The sequence below is a fragment of the Sycon ciliatum genome, chromosome 2, assembly GCF_964019385.1.
Source record: "Sycon ciliatum chromosome 2, ocSycCili1.1, whole genome shotgun sequence".
NCBI lineage: Eukaryota > Metazoa > Porifera > Calcarea > Leucosolenida > Sycettidae > Sycon > Sycon ciliatum.
This window is the reverse complement of record NC_088644.1, coordinates 25174863-25194715: the sequence shown is the minus strand read 5'-3', so window position 1 is coordinate 25194715 and position 19853 is coordinate 25174863. Positions and strand designations below refer to the sequence as shown.

The window sequence follows — 19853 nt, the reverse complement described above, 5'->3', positions numbered from 1 at the left end:
TATTCCGAACGTGAAAGCAGAAGCCACAGTCATGGTTGCTTCCTTTCTGGTCTTTCCAGTCAAAATAGAGTATTGTTTGTTTCCCTTTTCACAAAGCGAACGCGTATGATGGTCCGCTGGGGTCTTGCCCGCTGGAAAAGGGTTGTCTAGACGGACGCTTGTCAGTGCCTGTGTGCTGTGAGCGATGTGGTGGCTAACGCTGTCAGCGTTGTGGATAACTGCATGACATTATCTACACTCTTTGGATGGTACTCCTCATATTATCCTGGCCTGAAAAGGCTGAATTTGCCTGGATTTCTTCGTCCAACTGACAGCGAGGTGTTTCTGTGCGGTGGTGCGGAGTGCACAAAAAGCCTTTGGAGCTCACCGACCGCCGCCACACTTGCCTTGCACGGCCCACGAGGCTATATGGACGAATTTGAGCTGTCACGATTCTCACGTGAAACGGCTGGGAGAATGCTAGTTTGCACTGGGCCTGATGACAGGTTGCTGTCAAGCGGCTGAACTGTCTCGTCGAGTTTGAGCCCTGGGGAGGTACGGCGGCGAGCATTGGCTTCTTGCAAAGTCCCTGGCCAGCCGAGTCGGACTCCGCATGCCTCCAGCAGCTGCAGGTCCGGTGAATTTGAAGCAGAGGGTGACGACTGCATACCGGGCCGAATGAAGAAGAAGTCAACTTTACTTCCCTTCCCAACTAGCTTCTCCTAATCCAGTCACTGCTTGCTGACCGAGAGTGAAAGAAAGAGAGTTAGTACGAGGACCCTGGAGAACTGGACGTGTCCGCAGTTGGATTGAGAGCGTGGGAAAGACAATGAGGTAAGTGTCTCTTGCCTGGATTGGGATTGTGGTCTCCAACTTTAGGATGGTCGCTACCTGTATGAGCACTGACGTCGGTGATCTGTGTAGAATGGAAAACCATAACGTATCATGTGATGGATGGTGTGTTTTGTTGTATCACATCATACTTACAAGACAACATGAGTAGGGCAGAGATCTTGACCTGCGAATGTCAGGCACCTACTAGTAGTTCTGCAGCAGCGACCGATTGCGTGCATATACCTCCTGTTTCACTCAAACTTGTGGAATTCAACAGGATGTAGGTGTAGGTAATCCTGGTCTGAGCACCACAGTCATAGTGATTTGTGTGGTGCACACTCCACAACAGATGTAGACCCATCACTGGCATTGAAGGCTGTGATTAGTGACCTTGCAAAGCAGCTAAGTGCTTACTGTTCTAGGAAAGAGAGATAAAATGACTACGAACGTGCTAGTAGAGGAGGGCATTCATCGTACAAATACATGACTTTGTCGACAAGTACATACTAGTGCACTGGGTGTGGGCACAGCCACTGATCAGCAATTCAGATACAACTATCACCCCCCCCCCCCCCCCCCCCTCATACTATCCTCGTACGCCTCTGTATTTGGATGGAATGGAGGTCACTTGGATATGGCAGAGTATCTGACTGGCAGGGGCAGTTTTAAGTGTCCTACGGCGGAGCCAACAGCACAAAGTGTGTTCCCACATGTGCACACATACACATACACACACACACACACACACACACACACACACACACACACACACACACAAGATCGACAGAGACGGAGAGAATGGGAAAATGGAAAGGCTGTGATAACAATAATATTAGAAGAGAACAGAAGCAGGACAAGGTGGCAAAATAATTAGGCAAGACAAACATCGTGCCCGACACACCATAACTACAGCTCACGTCTAACGGCATAACTAATGGTCATACTGGAAAGAGTCCTTTCACCTTGACTCCCCAGATCTGCACACTTTGATTTACCGGTTGCACTGCAGACTCTTCCAAGTCACAGGAAATGGGCTTTGAAAGGTAGAAAATGGCACCAATAACACGGCATGTACATGAAAAGGCTGGATCTACTGTACATGTACTTCGATGTATGCCAAGCTGGCGAGAATGTGGATGAAATCAGAATATGCTGTGTTGTCATGCATTCAGTGGGTACACAGAAAATGGGCAAGGTTGTAGTCACTAAAGCACCTTTTGAAATTCGAACCTGTGGGCTTTACAGGTAGCTCCTCCCCCTCTTCTCTCCTTTCCCCTCTTTCTCCCTCTCTCTCTCTCTCCCCACCCACTCTCTCTCTCTCTCTCTCTCTCTCTCTCTCTCTCTCTTCCCCTCTTGTCGCTCCTGCTGTCTCATTCTCTCTGTTTTGTTGTTTTCATGTGCATTTTTATTATACGCTGTGCATCTGAGCAAGAATTGAGCAAGTTGTCGATTCGCTTCTGTTTCCATGCTTGTTGGTCATGTTTTACATGTACATGTATGTATGTTTGTCCAGGGTTTGTGCGCTATTGGCCCTTGTGGCCTGTGCCTATGCCCAGGAAGGTGAGTCAGTTTGACTGTCGGCGAGACCTTACTTTTGCCGGGGATTGATTCGACTGATCATTCAATTTGTAATGTCACGTTGTGCACGGAGTTCGATATGGGGCTAGAATCGGGGCTACGGCCTGGAGCCAGCCCCATGGCAAGGCAACAGAAAGAGAAAGGTCAAGGAGCTGTGGTTTGAGTCGGAGTGGGCAGCTATAGTCAAGTACAGTCAACCTTGCGAATACCGACCCTTGATCCTGCATGAGAAAAGTGTCGTTATTCCGAGTTGTTCTTGTTTTTGAGGTGGAAAGCTTACAGTCAATTGGTCACTAGGTCTGACGATTGTGTCGTTATTGGTGAGTTGTTGTTACACCTGAGATCGTTAGTCATGAGGTTGACTGTATTTGTCTTGGCTTTGTCTTCCCATGTGTGTGCACGCTCTTCATGTACGCTCTACGCATATAAAGTGTCAATAGAAGAAGGTAGCGCCGAAGGTAGGTTGATGTCATATTGTTCTATTCTTGTAGGCTCATTCTCTCCCAAAACAATAGCCGCATGTACCCTGAAAAACCTGTGGGTAGTCACTCATTCAGTCCTGAACTACAATCATATCAATGAGAAGTGTTCAGGAGTCAAAGCATGCCATACAGTATAATAATAACGGAACTGTGCAGGAAAACAATGATGCTGCTTTCTGTGTGTTCCCGGTGCTCCAGTAAGTGTTTTATAGGTGCTTTTCTTTCCACTCTTTTACTACAGCTTTAATCTCACAGCCACATGGCACGCAGACGCTGATTCCCGGTAGTCGATTCCGCCAGCGCTGCACGTTCAGTTTGCCTGGCATGCTCAAGGATGAGCCAATTCTCTTCCGCAAGTCTGGAAGTTCGGATCTTCTGCCAGGAGAGAAGCGAGGCGAAGGCGACTATATGATGACGATTGAAAGCGTCACAACGGCTGATGCTGGAACGTATATATGCTCACTGACAATCAGTGATTCTGTGTACACTGCAGAAGTCACGCTTGAAGTGGGTGAGTACCAGTCATCATCCACTTGGCTTGTATTTTTCTTTAGGACATAATGCACTATTAAAGGGTTGTCCATTTTTAGAACTTTGTGTATTTATTTCGATAAAATAGTGATACTCAAGCTGGGAATTTGAATAACCCAAGAATAACCCATGCCACCAATAGATCACCAATGTCACGAACATCAGTCGTGATCATGGAAAACATGGCTCATTCAAAATAATCCAATTCCCAGCTTGAGTATCACTATTTTATCGAAATAAATACACAATTATTTCAGTGTGATACCAATCCAAGCTAGGGTTTCAGCCACCCCATTGGCCTTTTGCAGTCACTGGTATCTGACGAAATATCTTGATTGGTCCTGGTTTGCATTTCTTTTGCTGAATGTGCTCTGCAGCGGACCCAACTGATGCACCGCCAGCTGGTAAGTAAATGTTGCCATGTTCTTCCATGCTTGAGAGTCTGCTCATGTAGCGCAACCTGCCATCCGTGTATTGCAATCGCAGAGCTTCAACTCCTCGCTCACTCCCTTTGTTGTTGAATGTCTTGCTTCTCCGTTGCAGCGGAACACAAGAAGTCGTTTGACCGCTTCGCGTACCAGCGAACATGCCGACCGGGATGCAAAGGCCAGACGGTAAGTTGAACGGCTTGTTCCAAGTATGTACCGTGATAGTGTTTCTAAGATAGCGTTCTCCATACTTGATGGTGCATTGAGGATTTCTCTGGGACTTTGTGTAGTACTGTGCTGTGCATGCAATGTGGACATGCTTGCTTTCAATCCAACAATCGCGAGTTTGGAGCCGTCAGTGTACGGACTTATGTTGTGGATTATTTCATGGTGTGTTGCTGCTGTTGCTGCTGATGCTCCAGGGTGATCACGGTCCACACGGTGACGACGGTTCAATGGTAAGCTGCATAAGTTAGAGATCTCCAGAGGGTGCAGGCAATTGTGTGTGAATCATCAGGTATATGCCCACTGACTTTCTACCAATCTTGCCTGTGTATTTATGTGTTACTGTGTTTGTCTGGGCACATGAACATGCATACACACATGTGTGTGCACAGTTTGATGGCACGGAGGTAAATACTTTTCATAGTGTTAACTAACAGTGAATCGGTAATATGTCATGGTAAACCTAGTGTGTGGCATCACCCACTTGGCTGCTGAATTGTGCCCACATGTGACTGATATGCTAAAATGAATTCTCCAAAGATGCATGATAGTCTTGGATAGCTGGATGGTCAATGATGTGCTTCAATTGCATTTCTGCTTCTCTCCAGGGTCCCGCCGGTCCACCAGGTCCTGCTGGCCCTCCAGGTGTAACAATGGTAAGAGAATACCGGCTGCTGGTTTTGTAGGCGTCTTGTGCCATTCACTGAAACACATTGTCAGGCTGCCATTATCATGGTGCTAGTATCCCCACACAAGCTATCTTTCTATCGACTACACACCGCTTAGTTTTGTCAGCATACCGTGTCATCCTTCACCGTCATTCATCGTTATCATTGGATTTGGTGTGCTTCTGCAGCGCCGTCCAGTGAAGATCAAGATCCTGAAGGGCGATAATGGTCCAGAAGGCCGACCCGTGAGTTTCCTCCTTTCTGTACATATAGCGTTGGTTAGAGCAGGGCGTTTGTTTCCTCCTGTCTGTGTGATTTTTTGTGTATTCGGCTGCTATTTCAGATGACTTGGAGTTGGCAAATGGGTAGTCAAGGGTGTGCATGCTGTGATAGGCTTATGCACAAGGAGACAACTGTGGTTTCACCGTATAAACCAAAAAGATGCCTTTCATTGGGACCTTCACCGCATTACGCGTCCGTTCAGAGCTTAGTGTAGCGCTCCGGAGCTTTGAAGGATTGATCAACGTTGTGTATGTGTGTCTCTCTGGCATCCATTGGTTGGCAGGGACCAGCTGGAGGACCTGGAATGCATGGTATGCACGGTATGCCGGTAAGTTCTTAAACTTGACCTAGTTAACAATACTTGTAATTATGCCATTGGCTAAATGGATCCAGTCTGGAAACTGCTGTTGCCGCCACAATGATTCCGGTCACTGCCTGCTGATCTTCCAAGGGTGTATGCCCCCCCCCCCCCCACCTCTCTCTCTATCTCTCTCTCTATCTATCTATCTACCCACCGTCCACTGTAGGATTTCAAACCAACCGGGTACACGTGTACCTGACACAGCTGTTGCAACTGGGTCAGTCCCGGGTACATTCATCTGCGGCTATTGTACATCAGGGAGTCTAGGGACTCACTGGTTGTGACCCGGTGTTCTTTTCCCAAGCGGGTCCAATTAGCCCCCCCCCCCCCAACCAGGTCGCTGACCCGCCTCTGGAGCAGACACTGCTACCTATTTATCTATATATCTCTCTATCAGCTCTATCAGCTCTATCTACAACATTGGGTATCTATTTACCTTTGTATCTATCTACACTTAGAGTGGAAATACACAATGATAGAGGACACAATATTCACACAGTAATGACACAACCAAGTCCTTTCTGATGGATGGACAGACGGACAGACAAGCAGATGGACAAGGAGAATTCACACCTACTTCCGAAAAGTACAAAAGATGGGTAAATCTGAGCGGCGGGAGAAAACACAGATTCGAGAGGTTGTCAAGAGCCTTGCAATACATGGCCCGGATAAGTGTTGTTTTGAATCCTCTGAGCTTGTAGAAAGTCACTACTACAGCATTTCAGCACTTGTTTTGTTTGTATTGCCATGCAGGGCTTTGCTGGACCAGCCGGTTCTGCAGGTGCCAAAGGAGCAGATGGACAACCAGTAAGGACAATTGCCTCTTTCTTTTACCGTCTTTTGCGGTAGATCAACCATTTCCCATTACATTTTGTCATTTAGCACAATGATGTCGGAACCCCGAAGCTGGCCGTAGAATTAGACTCCCCCCCCCCCCCCCCCCACACACACACACCTGTTTGGGCAGGTAGAATGGGATGATGAAATGCAACTAATGAGAGGAAGTGCGCACAAGGATTGTGCAATTACGTTGAAATGGCATGCGTTTTTTTCCTGTAGCCGAGCTTGTCCATTAGTGTGCTACATGACGGGTTATTGGTCTTGGAACGAGAGAAAGGCTATTCTTTTGTGTACTGGTATAAAGATATTTGTTCTTGTTAGAATACACTCACCTGAGTTTCAATTTTGGGCAGTAGTTTGCCATTTGTGCCGTGGTCTCACCAAGCCTTGCCAGTTCTTTAAAATATACTGGTGTTCATGGTGTTGATTCTGTTCTCGTGCAGGGTTATCCCGGTCAGGCTGGACCACCTGGAGCACCTGGTGCTCCCGGACCAGTAGTAAGTACAGAACAGTGTACAAGGAAATATATGATAGTTCTTTTTATGTGCAACTTGCATGCATAGCAAGAGCATGCCTTCAGCTTTAATTGCCACTGCGGCTTTACTGGTTGAGTGTCTTTGTCGCAGTCTTTCGCTCTCATATCCTGCATCGGGCAGCGCTGTTTATCATGTTCAAACAAACAAAAAATGGTTATGTCAAACATGCTGTGCTATATCTATGTGATGTTCTACATCTATCTTTTCCTTGGGCCTCGCGTGCTGCTGGCTGTGATCGAATTGAGTTTCTGGTTTGCTGCTGCTGCCTGACTACTAGGGCGAGGAAGGCTTTGAGGGAAGGCCAGGAGTGCCCGGAGCTGCTGGAGCTACAGGAGACAAGGTGAGACTGGAATCTTGCCGCCAAATCATTTACTACTCACCTGTTCTCCATTCTTTGAAAATGGATTCCTGGGTTTGTTTCAGAACGGCTCACTGTCAATATTGCGCTGTAACGTTATTGCCTGCGATGATGGTCAGTGTTGTGCTGTATCGTATGCTTTGATCGTCGGTGACCAAGACCCCGACTCGACTGCAATTCAAAGTCATGATAGCGTTATCAGACAGCCTTCGCCTGATATTGCAGTAATGGTATCGTGTGCAGCTTTGACAAAGCAGTTCTGCCGGATGCTTGCTGAACCTTGGACACACAAACATGGTGCAAAGTGCAAGCTAGGAAACTGATCAAGCCCATGTCTCTCCTAGACCTAAACCGTCCTGTATCTTGCCTTGACGAGAATCTTTTTCTGTGTGTTTCTACGAACAGGGCGAACGCGGTGTTCCCGGCTTGCCCGGTGTGAATGGCGAGGATGTAAGTCAGGCTGGCGGTGCATCCATTGTCAAACTGGCCTTGCCTATACCTTCTGATGGACATGTGTGCTTTCTCATTCACCAAGCCTATCATACTGAGGCATTTCATTCATTTGTCATTGGCAGTCGTTTGACGAGCCAGGAAATGTTAAATAAATACAAATACAAGTACACATTTGCTGTGATGAACTTGAAGTGTAACACTTACCCCATCCATTTTCATTGATTTTGAGGTTAGCAGGCTTCTTTCTAGCCTAGCTAATCTTTTCACCGATGCCATTTGACATCAGTAAAAAGAAAGCACAACTTGGAACACAGCGAGTAGTGTATAGTTATGGGACCCAATATAGGACAGTAGCTCGAGCGTTGGACTTGTCCGAAAATAATGGTACGCAGACTTGTTCCATGTAAGACAAGCTGTTGTTGATGTTTCTTTTTCCACCTCCTGTGCTATCCCGATGCTGCTTCGTGCAGGGCTCTGCTGGCGCGGATGGTCCCCAAGGACTCGAGGGAGTACCCGTAAGACCTCGAATTGATTTGTTGCCGGTGCTGCTTCTGCCGCTGTTGCTTTTCCAGGGCTCTGCTGCATGTTTGCTGGCGTTGATGATTGTTTTTGGTTTTTGTGCAGTGATGCTGGTTTCTCGCATAATAAGATGTGGTCATTGCAGACACTTCCCGTGGTGGAAAACAGTTATATGTTTCCTTCCTGCTTTTTTCGATACAGAATGTTGCATAGGTGAGAAAAAGGAACAAAAATGATGAGGATGAGGAGTAGAGGGGGGGGGGGGGGGGGGGATAGAATCGGTATGCCTACTGGAACTTATCATGCTTCTGAGTTGTAGTGATGTGTTGCTCTGTTGGCTATAGGGTGACCAAGGAGCAGAAGGCGAACAAGGCCCGGAAGGCAACCTTGTAAGTAATTAAAAAATGAAGTCCTCTTTCTACCAGGCCATGCTTCTTCATGCATTGCAGGCCGTGACTGCAGCAAGTAAGACTTGGAGGAAAAGGACAGTTGACTGACAGAGCCATTGGTTAACTTGTATTCTTGCACTGTCTTGACGTTGGCTCTGCTTGTGTCTATCCTGCCTGCAGGGTGATCTTGGAGATACTGGTGCAACTGGTGGCCGGGGAGCAAAGGTAAGGACTACACTATAGTCACATTATGGCTTGAGTGCTACGTTGCAGCCAGCCCGGAGTCATGTGACAGTGCTAACTATTCAATATGCATTGTTAAATAGAACACTATGATTTTTGCAAGACATCCGGAGTCCGGACTGACATGTGATGCCAGTGTGTCGATGTTTTCCTTGTTTGATACATGCTGACCTTCAGTATAACCAACTGTGTTCTTCTTGTCCATCGCATTGCTTAGGGAGCGCTCGGAGACACTGGAAATGTTGGACCCAAAGGTGCACAGGTAAGGCGGCCTTTGGAAATGAACCAAAGAGAAATTGGAAGTTAAGAATGAAGTGAAGCCGGAACTGGCTACCATGCATTCATCTAAGTCAGTTCGTGCTAGTTAAAATTTGCATTGGTGGTTTGAGCTGAATTCACAGTGAGCTAACGTGCCTGCAGAATGCTCCAGTAGAATTGTGTACTGTTTCACCGCCTAAAGGCTGTAGGCATTATTCATTTCCCTGGGCAGCATAGTACTGGCATGACATGAGGTATTTTTAACCAATAACCTCATATTTCAACAATTTTCTGTTGAGAAATATGCACAAAACCATGAATTCCTTCTGTAAACCAAACACCACGGGATATGGGATATGCCCCCTCCCATGCCGTCTGGGGGATCCAGCCATTTCTACTCACTCCCGCTATATAATACTCAACTCGTCCTGCTTTTGTTTTCTGCTGTCATCTTGTGTAGGGCATGACCGGTGACAAGGGTGCGATGGGAGCCAAGGGTGGAGTTGGATCTCAGGTATGTATGGTGTGGCACTTGTGTGTTTCTTATCCCGATCCTAATTCCTACACTAGTGCTCGAAATGACAGCAAACCACTGATGCGACTGCATTGATTCAGTGGACAATGCCGCAGCCAGCGTATGCACACATTCTCACGTAAATGTAACATTGCTACCCGTAGAAGGCAGTAGTCTTTCACAGGATCTGGGTGGTGGTAACTACATATACAGTGCGCTTACCCACATCGATGCAGTTATGGGACACCATATCAATCCTATTCTATTCTTTAATCAGCCCCAGCTGCACTTATACCAGTCGATGTGACTTACTTCGGCCTTCTTCTCACAGCAGTAGTGAATACTGTAGACTTATTAAACATCAGTTAGCCCCCAGGAATAAATGGCACTGCTGTGTTGTCTACAGACTTTCTTTTTTTTCTCTTTTTTTTTCTATTTCTGTTGGAGCTGGACGAGACTTCATGTTTGCTGTGTCAAATCATTGCTGTTGAAAACCATTGAACGTGTGTCCTTTGCAGGGTGCTACTGGAGATATTGGTCCTGAAGTCTACATTGTAAGTTCCATTGCATGCTAAGACCATAGGATGACTTGTTACATGTCTGCAATGATCGTGTTGGGCTTGTTGGTGGTGTGTCGTCACTGTCAATCATGATACGTTCTTATCCGATTCTGATGCCAGCGTTGTAATACACAACCCCGTGTTATCCACTGTGGTGTCACCTCATATCTTTGCCGCACTGTTCCATGTTTCTGTTTTGCCATCAAGCTGATGACCATGCAATTCACTCTGTGCTATTCTCTGCCCTGGTTTCGGCTGATCTCGCCTGTAGCATCGACGCGTCAACAAAGAATGCAATGCTGATACGTTTGGTGAAGTTGCGTATGGACCTGATATGGGCAAACTGTACTTCTGCAATGGAAACACGTGGGAGGTATGTAATAATTATGGCTGTGAATGCCTGGTTGCTGTTGAAGGTCCCATTCCGGTTTTGGTTGGCAGATAAGGCAGAGTCGAATTGCATGGATGATATACCTAGAGGATATGCAAACTTACTATATGGAGTCACTATCCTGACAACTATCTGTCATTGGTACAGCTGGGCATACTATTGCCACTCAACAGTATCAAGCGTGCGATAAAGCCTGTGTGTGCATGATTTTTCTGTTTTGTCCTCTTTCTACAGTGTGTCGAAAGTGGTGGTTGCCAAGGTATGTTGTGCGGACTGTAGTTCACTGCTGTTATCTGACCTGGTTGAGATAATTTTGTGCTTCCAGTTCCACCGCAAATGTAACCATCATAATTTCTATGATCTGAGTCAATCAGCCATCAAACGTCTTACAATCGCTTTTGGAGCAGATGTTCGCTTTGCGAGCGACTCGGCACATAGTACAATGTGTAATGTATAACAAAGCATTGCCATTGTGCCCAGACATGGCATTCTCTCTCTCTCTCTCCCTGGCTTCTGCTAAAAAGTTGTCCAAGCTGCATATCTCTGGATGTGTGTATGCAATTGGTATTGTGAGTGTGCTAAGCCACACCTAGCTATTTCCTATTGTCCTGAATTTCTCTCTAGAATGCGATCAATTTGTCACCGAATGGACTGGCTGGTCACAATGCTCTGTCACATGTGGCGAAGGACAACAGACTCGCCGTCGCAGCTTCCGTCAGCGCCCCAACTTTGCCCTCGAAGACTGCCCTCTGGAGGAGACCCGGGATTGCCAGACCGGCGTGTCCTGCCGTAAGTGCCTATCCCCTACGTCTGTGAAACCCTTTCCCTGCTAGCCTCTTTGTCACTTTGCTGTCAGCGGGAATGACTGTACCTGTAACCGTGTATGTAGCATGTACATGTATGATGTGTTCCGCTGTAAACTGAGGCCACTAAATTTAACCAGGCCAACCAGTAACTGTATGGAGCAGTGCACATGCATTACTAGTGGCAGTGGTGACTAGTGTTGACTAGCCTAAACTGTATGGGTGTGTATGCTCCTTTATGCCTGACAGTGCAATGTATTGAGGATGGACGTATCTTCCAACTTGGAGAGAGAACGTACATCGCATCGCCCGGCAATGCGGCAGCTGATGTGCTGCTTGTTGTGGACGAATCATCCAGTATGGAGACTGAACATGCGTGGCTTCCGTCCATGGTTGAGCAGCTGGAGAACAAGCTACGGTCAGCTGGCGTTGGTACGGGTTCCAGGCCCAACATGTACAGTTTGACTGGCTTTGGAGCTGGCTCATCGCTGCCTGACCAGTGCCCAACAGCCAAGCTGACTCTGTCTGACAAGCAAAGATTCTTCACATCTAACAAGTACAGTGAGGCCAACTCACACTTGTCCACGGCTAAGAACGGTGACCGTGAAGACGGCTACCATGCATTGGTGTGGGCCATTAACACCACGCCGTACCGCCGTGGACCTGGGATCGGGAGGAACATTATCCTGGTGACGGACGAAGACCGGGACAATGACTGCGGCCACAAGTATGGACTCAACAAGCAGAATGTTGCCAACTCGCTCCTGACTGCTGGCTTCCGTCTGAACGGTGTGTACAACATGCAGTACGCCATCAGGAAGGCTGGTCAGGACATGGGCAGTGCGCTGGGTATTTACGGTAATGCGGACGGCAGCCGACTTGCCTTTGTTGCTGATGGCCAGGGCGGCTATAACAATGTGACGGATGTCAGCATGACGACCAGTACCAACCAGCCGCTCTACAACCGCTTCACCTACGGCGACTACATTGAGTGGACACTCGGTCAGAACGGTGTAGTCTGGGATCTGTCGACGCTGCGTGAAGTCGGATCCATCCAGTCGTCTTTCACGGAAGCTTTTGTCGACATCAAGACCAACGAGATTGCAAACCAGGCTAGGGCGTGCTCCGTGTGCACGTGCATGGAAGTTCGCAGTGGTGTCGCCCAGTCAGTATGTATCCCCGCCACCGACAATGCAGAGTGTGCGTGCTTGGCGCAGAACAGAAGGGTAAGTGATTTTTTTTAACTAATATCATCACAGGTCACTTCACGAAGTCTGCAGGACGCGGGAGATTGCCTACATGCAATTCAGAAAAATATATAATTCAATGATCAAGCCCTTATTCAATTTGTTGCAATCTAGATATTGCTTAGGTAGCTAGGTATTGTTTGTCCAGAGAAATAGACCGTGATAAGAGAAGGAATTTTGGACAGGTTTTTCGCATTTGGGGCATGTTTTTAATCAATCGGTGTACAAACACCCTCGTCTAAAACCCATTTCTTGTCAAAGTAAAACCAGATTTGGGCCAAATTTGATCGTGCTTGAAAATCCCATGTCTTACCTTTTTCTGAATGGCCTGTAATTTTGAGGTGACAGTGGCTGCATGTGCCCTGCATCTTGCTATTGACTGTATTGAGTGCACTACTGGGTGTCCAAGTGCTAAGCAATTGTGCAGCATGTTGGAAGATACAGACAAGAGGGTCAATTATAGCAAATTAGCAATACACTTCTTGAGGGGTCTACTAGTTGGCCTCTACTGAACACGCGAATGTAGTTGATATGCAAGAGTGTGTGCGCTCTCTGTCTTATCACATGTGCTATGTGCAGTATGTGAACGGAAATTGCCTGTGAGCGGAAGGTGATCTGCCGCCCTCCTATCTTCAATGAGCAGCTGCACTTGGTTGACACACCTCTCCTTGATTCCACCCTACCTCTGCTCACCAATCTGCCTAACAACAATCCGGTAATTATCTGGTGCTGGACAAAAAGCTCACGCATGCCCATGCAAGCCTGGCTGTTTCCCTCAAACACTATAGCTGGGTGAAACTTGCAAGTGGACCCACAATTCAATTTCCGCTTCTCGCAACTAGTGGTGGTGATTGTTGCAATGCCTGATCTCAAGTCTGAGGTGCACTCTCCGAATAGATTTTCTGTGCGTTTCCCGTGCTTGCCTAGATGCAACTGCGCTTCGCTTTGTGACCAGTTTGTGCTTCTTCCTCTTCTTGTCCATCCCGTGCAAACTTGCTGTTTATATACTTGGTCTTCCTTCACTCCATTTCTTGGTTTCTCTTGGGTAGCGTGCACTACACACGTAACGCATTGACTGTGTGCTGGCAGCTCAATCTACTACACGTCTATATCTCTGTGGGACTGATTTAACCATGCTGTGTGCCGGTCTGTCTGAGTAATTGATATGTACTCGTGACTAGCTGAACGCAAGTGATAAGAACTTTTTTGTGTAACGTAAGGTAGAGTCTACACCATCTCTATGGGTTGTGTACACTCTTGGCTCTGTATAATGTATGCCGCTATGCGTGTGTGGTGGGGGAAGACTTTCTGTGTGTGTGTGGGGGGGGGGGGACTTTCTGTGTGTGTGTGTGTGTGTGTGTGTGTGTGTGTGTGTGTGTGTGTGTGTGTGTGTGTGTGTGTGTGTGTGTGTGTGTGTGTGTGTGTGTGTGTGTGTGTGTGTGTGTGTGTGTGTGTGTGTGTGTGTGTGTGTGTGTGTGTGTGTGTGTGTGTGTGTGTGTGTGTGTGTGTATGTCCGTGGTGGGGGGAAGACTTTCTGTGTGTGTGTGTGTGTGTGTGTGTGTGTGTGTGTGTGTGTGTGTGTGTGTGTGTGTGTGTGTGTGTGTGTGTGTATGTGTGTGTTGGGGAGGGGGGGGGGGGAAGACTTTCTGTGTGTAAAAATGGAAGGAAAGATTCTAGGGGTTCACTGGCTCGAATACGCTGTGTGGTGTAACAGGTACACTGTTTAATTTTACTACATGACTGTATTATACTTGTACAACTACGGCAAATGTAGCTGTAACTTATGATGCACTGCAAGCTGTTGACTTGTTCATGCAATGTAAACAACACTTGCTATGTCTACCATAGTTTGCTGCAGGCTGTATTATGTAGCCCCTTTCACGTATACTTTACATGGACGAAGATCAGACATGTTGGACTGACTGTACGGTGCATTATGGAGACCACAGTGAGTCAAGTGCTCAGCTCACCATTGAGCTTCATGTTGACGAGCAAGTGCACATCTACCCATACACTTGCTGCAGCAGTACTACTACTTCGAGTATCTTTTATCATCAGACTGGTAGACTAGAGTGGAGTTCATAACTCTTTCCGGCTTTAATCCTGCATATCGACCCTTCACATTGTGTCGTGTGACTCAATAATTATACTAGTTAAATTTATGAAGGCCTTACGCACAAACAGCTCATACAATGTATGCGCATGCATCTACAGTGCAAGTAAGCAGCTGCAGAGTTTCGGATCGCATGGTCACTCTGGCTATGTTTGGCATCTCCAGTAAGGAAACATCAGTACCTCGGCTCTGCACGGCAGCATTAGTACAAGCAACAGCGGATCAAAAAAATACCAAACTTTCTTAGGGTTTACAATCAAGTCAACCCACTGAGATGAAAATAGTTCAGGACAAAAGCTCGTCGTAGAAAGACAAATCGCGGCACACTGTCAGCGGGTACCAACTTAGCTGGCAAACACTTAGGGCTGATGGCTGGGATCATGCAATGACCAGCAGGAGAGAGTTGCCTGGCACGGTGAACATTCAGTCTGAATAAAGGACTGTACACGTATGACCAGAATGGCTAGTTACAGGGAAAAAAAAGATGAAGAAACAAACTGAATGTACATTTCAACTCAACGTGTCATCTGCAAAATCAGACGCAGAAGACCTCTGGAGAAAGGAAGAAACTGAAGAAATCTAGTTTCATCAGAGTGCCAATTTTTTGGTCGTGTTGTCATCTGCTGCTTGCCCATCAGCAGCATCATCGCCAAGGTGGAGGTCATCAGGATTCGCAAGAGGATCAAGTTCCGAAAAAAGGTCAAACCATTTCTGACGGGTAGCTCCAGTTTGTGAGGTTGCGCGACCCCCGCTATTGTGCTGTCCTGGTGCTGCTGTGTTGCTTGCACCTCCACTTGCTGCATGTGAGCCCTTTCCTTGTGTTTCCGATGTTGGATGGCTGCCAGGTGCAACTCCTGATTGTGCCGACGCAGATAGTCCAGCCAGTTGACTGGCTGTTGATGATGCTGAAGTTGCTGCAAGTGGTGGTTGTGGTGCGGCCATGCTTGGGACAATGTTGAATACATTCATCATCGATGTGACATCACCGCCAACATCCAACAGGTCACTGGGCAGCGTGCCCGCGGCCGAGCCACCGGGAGCTAGAGACGAAAACAGGTCGCTTGGCAAGGACTGCAGGCCTGCCACCGGCTGCGACGCCGCTGCCCCTGGTGGTGCCGACAGGGAGCTGAAGTCATCGACCATTTGTGCAAGCTCCTTTTCCAAGCGGGTTTCAGCCTGCATGTCCATCTCTTGCCGATGCCTGAGCACACTACTGATCGGAACCACCTTGTCAAGCTGTGCCTCATCATTGGTCAACTGGCGCATTCCACTGGTACCATGTAGACTCTGGTCGGCACCTGACATTTCGTATGCCAAGAGATCAACACCAGCTGCACTGCTTTCACCGTGTGCTTCTGCAGTTGCATGCGCCGTGTGCTCAGCACTAGTTGATGTCCTTGCTAGATCAAGTAGAGTCTTCTGGACTTGCGACTGCATGTCCGTGGAAAAATCTGCCATTGCAGAGGCGGCTGAGCCTTCTGTCATCAGCTCAAGCCAACTGTAATCAGGATACTGTTTAGTATCAACGGAAGTCGTTGCTTTAGGATCAGTCCCCCCAGTGCTGTCCTGATCTCTACTGGCTACTGATTCACTGGCCATAGCATCACCAGTAGAAGCACTACTTTGAGCAGAAGTCGCTGGTATGCCTTGGCGTGCAGTATTGCTCTTGCCTTCAAGGTCATTCTCATCTTCTTCCAGAGCCTCTTTGGCTTCTTCAATGGTCTTCGGTTGCACAGCAGCTGGTGAAGCTTCCCCAAGGACAGTGAGCATTCGCCCTTCACTCCATGACTCACTCGTTGGATTTCCAGACGTAGCCGTGTCCGCCTCACTGGAAGCACCGGTTGAGCCCAGCAGATCACCTGGCACAACCTTGAGCCTTTCTTGGTCCCGGAGCACGTCGCGCTGCAGGCGGTACTGGTGCCGTAGCGTTTCTCGAGACCACTCCAGTAGCTTGCAATACTGAGCGGCACTGCTACTCCACTGCCTTCCTAGTGCTTTCTGGTACGGCGTCATGGCATGCGAGAGGAGATTGCAGAAGCTGGCCGCTAACAAGTCGACCTTCTCGCACACCGTGCCCTTCTTGTTTTCAAATTCCTGTCGCGACTCTCTTGCCATTTGTTGTGCTTGTCGGAACTTGGTCAGGTGTTTGCGTGTGTCCGGATCCAGGTTCCGAGATGCATCCGCCATCCACAGCAAAGCTCCACGGAACTTGCGTCTCTCTTGAGTCACCTGATTGACGTTGATCAGTGTGTCGACCAAGGCTCGGCCGCGGAATGTCTCTACCTCCGAGAAGAAGCGGGTCAGTGGCACATCGAGTTCGAGCCACTGTACCGCTTCATCCTGCATCACCGTGCCCAGGCGACTCATCATCTCCGAGCAAGGGCCATCCGCTTCGCTTTCGGCATACGCCCGCAGCAGTGCGCTCAGCGCTACCTGGCGACTGGTTAGTTGCTGTACAACTTCTTGATATTGCAAGAGTGCTCTGCACAAGGCATAGCACTGCTTCTGAATGTGCCTGGTACGCTCCATCTGAGAGTCTAGCTCCGCATCATCCGCCATCTGATGTTCGTCCTGCTCTTTGCCCATCTTCTCACGCATGTACTGTTTGCCCGTCCAGTACTGGCGCTTGCCTTTCTCCACCAGACCAAGTTCTCTCTGATGCTGATGATGAAGGTGCTGTGCATGGCCCCAGCTCATCTGCCTACTCGCCGGGTCAGCACCAAATCCCCGAGACGCGAAGGCATCCTCTCGATACTGGTGATCGACACTGTCGTTTGAGCTCGTCGCAAGAGGTGCGTAGCGCCCGCTAGACATTCCGATGCCGGTACAAGCTCTCCTTTGTGTTTGCTACAACGAAGCACACAGAATACAAGTACGACTACCACGCCAGTGAGTCGGAACAGTTCGCACTTGCAAACGAACAACTACCGGAGTTACTGAGTATGAGTCCCAAGCGTAAAGCTGAAACACAGAGAACGTTTCACTCCTTATCACCACGTCGCAGCAGACAGGAAGTTCCAGGTGGCAGATGCAGGTAGAGAAGAGTTACAGCAGCTCTGGATTGCTTCACAGCCGAACTCTCCGATACTCCACCCGGCGTCTCAAACTCGAACTTACTTCCAAGTCAAACACGACAGATGTATGAAAGAAAGTGGAGTGTCGCGACTTTTCTTCGCAGTCTGTGCAGCTACACAGTTTACTACAGAGTCTACAGTGTGCTGCAGGTGGACAGAATAAAAAGGCTACAGTGTAGATCTACTGTATACTGTAGCATAGAACATAAAAATTGATAATCATTGTCATTGGAGATTTTGGAGCGAGCTCATGATCGGTGTTTACTAGTATCCGGTAAACGTGGAGTCTACAGCCTACACCGATATTTTTTCTGCTACCGGTATGCCTGGTAAGTGGAGACATATCACGTTCATGTATGGCATACTGCCATGGCAGACTCTACCGGTAGGTCCACACAACTGAGACTGAGAGTCCATACAATCATGACATGAGCTCTCAGCAGTGCGTGTCTGACTTTCCTGGTGAGGCACGGACAGTGTATTTTACTTCGGATAAATGTAATGGCTTTCGTAACCTGCTGATGAGGCTCGATAGATTCATGCTACGATGACCCGACTTGTAAATTTGGGATCCATTTTTTCTGCTCGTCTTGACCCTGCCTCCCCTCATTGCTACTTCCATTTTCGTATTATTATTTTCATTTATTTTTCTCTTCATTTCTGACTCTTCTTGCTGGTTGTCATCGCTTCCATAATATTGGGCAGAACTGCCCGTTTGCCTTGCGATGTAAAATAAATAAACAACAACAACAACAACAACAACAGTCATTTGTGGACGGTTGTAATGCCAAGCCTGCAGTCAAGTGATATAAAAAAGAGGAGTATTGTGGCCATGCATTTATCTACACAACACCAAGGGGAGAAGAAGACAGAACGAGCGAAGGCTGTAGAGTGGCAAAATAACTTCGGACCACGTGTTTTCAGGCTTTCCGCAAATGGGAGGGATCTCGATCCGTGATCGCCTCTCACGAACTGGCCTAATGTCTTCTGTTTCGGATAAGGCGTTTTCACATTATAATAGAGAGGTTCCGCACAGTAACGTAATTACGTTAGTAAAAAACGTAGTCGATCTACGGAAAGTCTTACGTAAACTGCATGCGCATCTGGGTTCCGTCATACGGAGTTTTCAAATCACATAGTGGAAGGAGTCAGTGACAGGCTGACAGCTTGTCTGCACTCAGCTGCGCAGGCAGGAATACCACGTGCCATGATAAGCTTCCAGCATCCCAATGATCACCAGCAATAATGGTTTTCGCCTCTCACTACCTGGATAATGAGGGGGAAAGAGTTGATACACCCACTCATGAGTCTGTCACAGCCCCACATCAAGTAATTTAGTTCAATGGAGAGCAGCCACTCGAGAAGCGATCATGCACGTGTATTTATAGGACTAACCGCAGGCGGTGGACCTGGTGAGAGATATTGCGACAGCTGCAGAGGCCGCTGAGCTGATTGACTATGTGCACTCCTTCCCTGAAGTTTGACAATATGCAGCCATTCTCCGTTTTTGTCTCAAACCAAGAGCATTATAGCTCTTTCTATTAATAGCAAAAAAATCAGCAATAAGGTAGGTTTCGGAGCATTATGGTTAGCATTATACAAACGTTTTCGGAGCATTATCCGCGGGACCCTACTTAGCGGTCAAGAGGTATGGAATCGAGCATGAGTACGAGGACGAAAGTGCGGAATCGGAGCCCGACGCGCGCTAGCGCGGAGGGCTCCGATTCTAGCACTTGAGTCCGAGTACGAATGCTTTGATACCATTTCTGACATGCATTGCACGATGGCTGAATCGGAGCACGCCTAGGCGTGCTCCGATTCAATCGGAGCACGCCTGGGCGTGCTCCGATTGGAAAATCGGAGACCTGCAAGCGCTCACAGGTCTTCAGTGGCTGATTCAAAGCACGGCAAGTCGCGCTAGGATTCGCTGTTGCCATGTCGATTGTCATGTGACATGTCAGAAAGTTGGTTTGTAGATAGACCCTACCAGCTACGTCGCTTTAGTTGGACGTTTTTGCAGCCTCCACACCATGCAGAGATCCGGGAGAAGACTACGAGGAAAACCTTTTGTACATGTACATGTAGGTCTTTCCAATACTCCCTACTCCACACATGGACCACAGTCACGGTGACTTTTTCAATCTGTCAGCTGTGTTTACATGAGGCGTGGTCTATTTTTTTTACACC

At 47.9% G+C, this 19853-nt stretch overlaps 2 protein-coding genes across 3 annotated transcripts; one reads left to right on the top strand and one right to left on the bottom strand.

Annotated features, from left to right (window-relative positions):
• The first annotated feature begins 632 nt into the window (after positions 1-632).
• On the top strand, positions 633-13718 carry LOC135809335 (uncharacterized). Of its 2 annotated transcripts, XM_065322665.1 has the most exons (25): positions 634-813; positions 2327-2373; positions 2823-2849; positions 3115-3384; positions 3782-3808; positions 3948-4018; positions 4255-4290; positions 4666-4713; positions 4914-4970; positions 5291-5335; positions 6122-6175; positions 6652-6705; positions 7022-7084; positions 7508-7552; positions 8026-8070; positions 8419-8463; positions 8644-8688; positions 8924-8968; positions 9425-9478; positions 9997-10032; positions 10310-10411; positions 10664-10688; positions 11054-11218; positions 11482-12458; positions 13059-13718. In XM_065322665.1, the coding sequence occupies exons 1-25, from the start codon at positions 809-811 to the stop codon at positions 13080-13082; spliced, it is 2412 nt and encodes an 803-aa protein (XP_065178737.1). In that variant the 5' UTR covers positions 634-808; the 3' UTR covers positions 13083-13718. The 2 variants fall into 2 exon arrangements, with proteins under 2 accessions (XP_065178738.1, XP_065178737.1); XM_065322666.1 differs by lacking the exon at positions 2823-2849 and having other exon boundaries at positions 633-813.
• Positions 13719-14552: 834 nt separating this feature from the next.
• Positions 14553-17789, bottom strand: LOC135809331 (uncharacterized). The gene has a single exon (XM_065322662.1). The coding sequence runs from the start codon at positions 17404-17406 to the stop codon at positions 15181-15183; it is 2226 nt and encodes a 741-aa protein (XP_065178734.1). The 5' UTR covers positions 17407-17789; the 3' UTR covers positions 14553-15180.
• Between the last annotated feature and the right edge of the window lie 2064 nt (positions 17790-19853).

Excerpts from the sequence above, each read along its gene's own strand:
- LOC135809335 (XM_065322665.1), top strand. Across the intron at positions 3,809-3,947 it reads AACTGATGCACCGCCAGCTG|CGGAACACAAGAAGTCGTTT; the intron begins GTAAGTAAATGT and ends TCTCCGTTGCAG. Across the intron at positions 10,033-10,309 it reads TTGGTCCTGAAGTCTACATT|CATCGACGCGTCAACAAAGA; the intron begins GTAAGTTCCATT and ends TCTCGCCTGTAG.
- LOC135809331 (XM_065322662.1), bottom strand. The coding sequence starts at position 17,406 with ATGTCTAGCGGGCGCTACGCACCTCTTGCGACGAGCTCAAACGACAGT.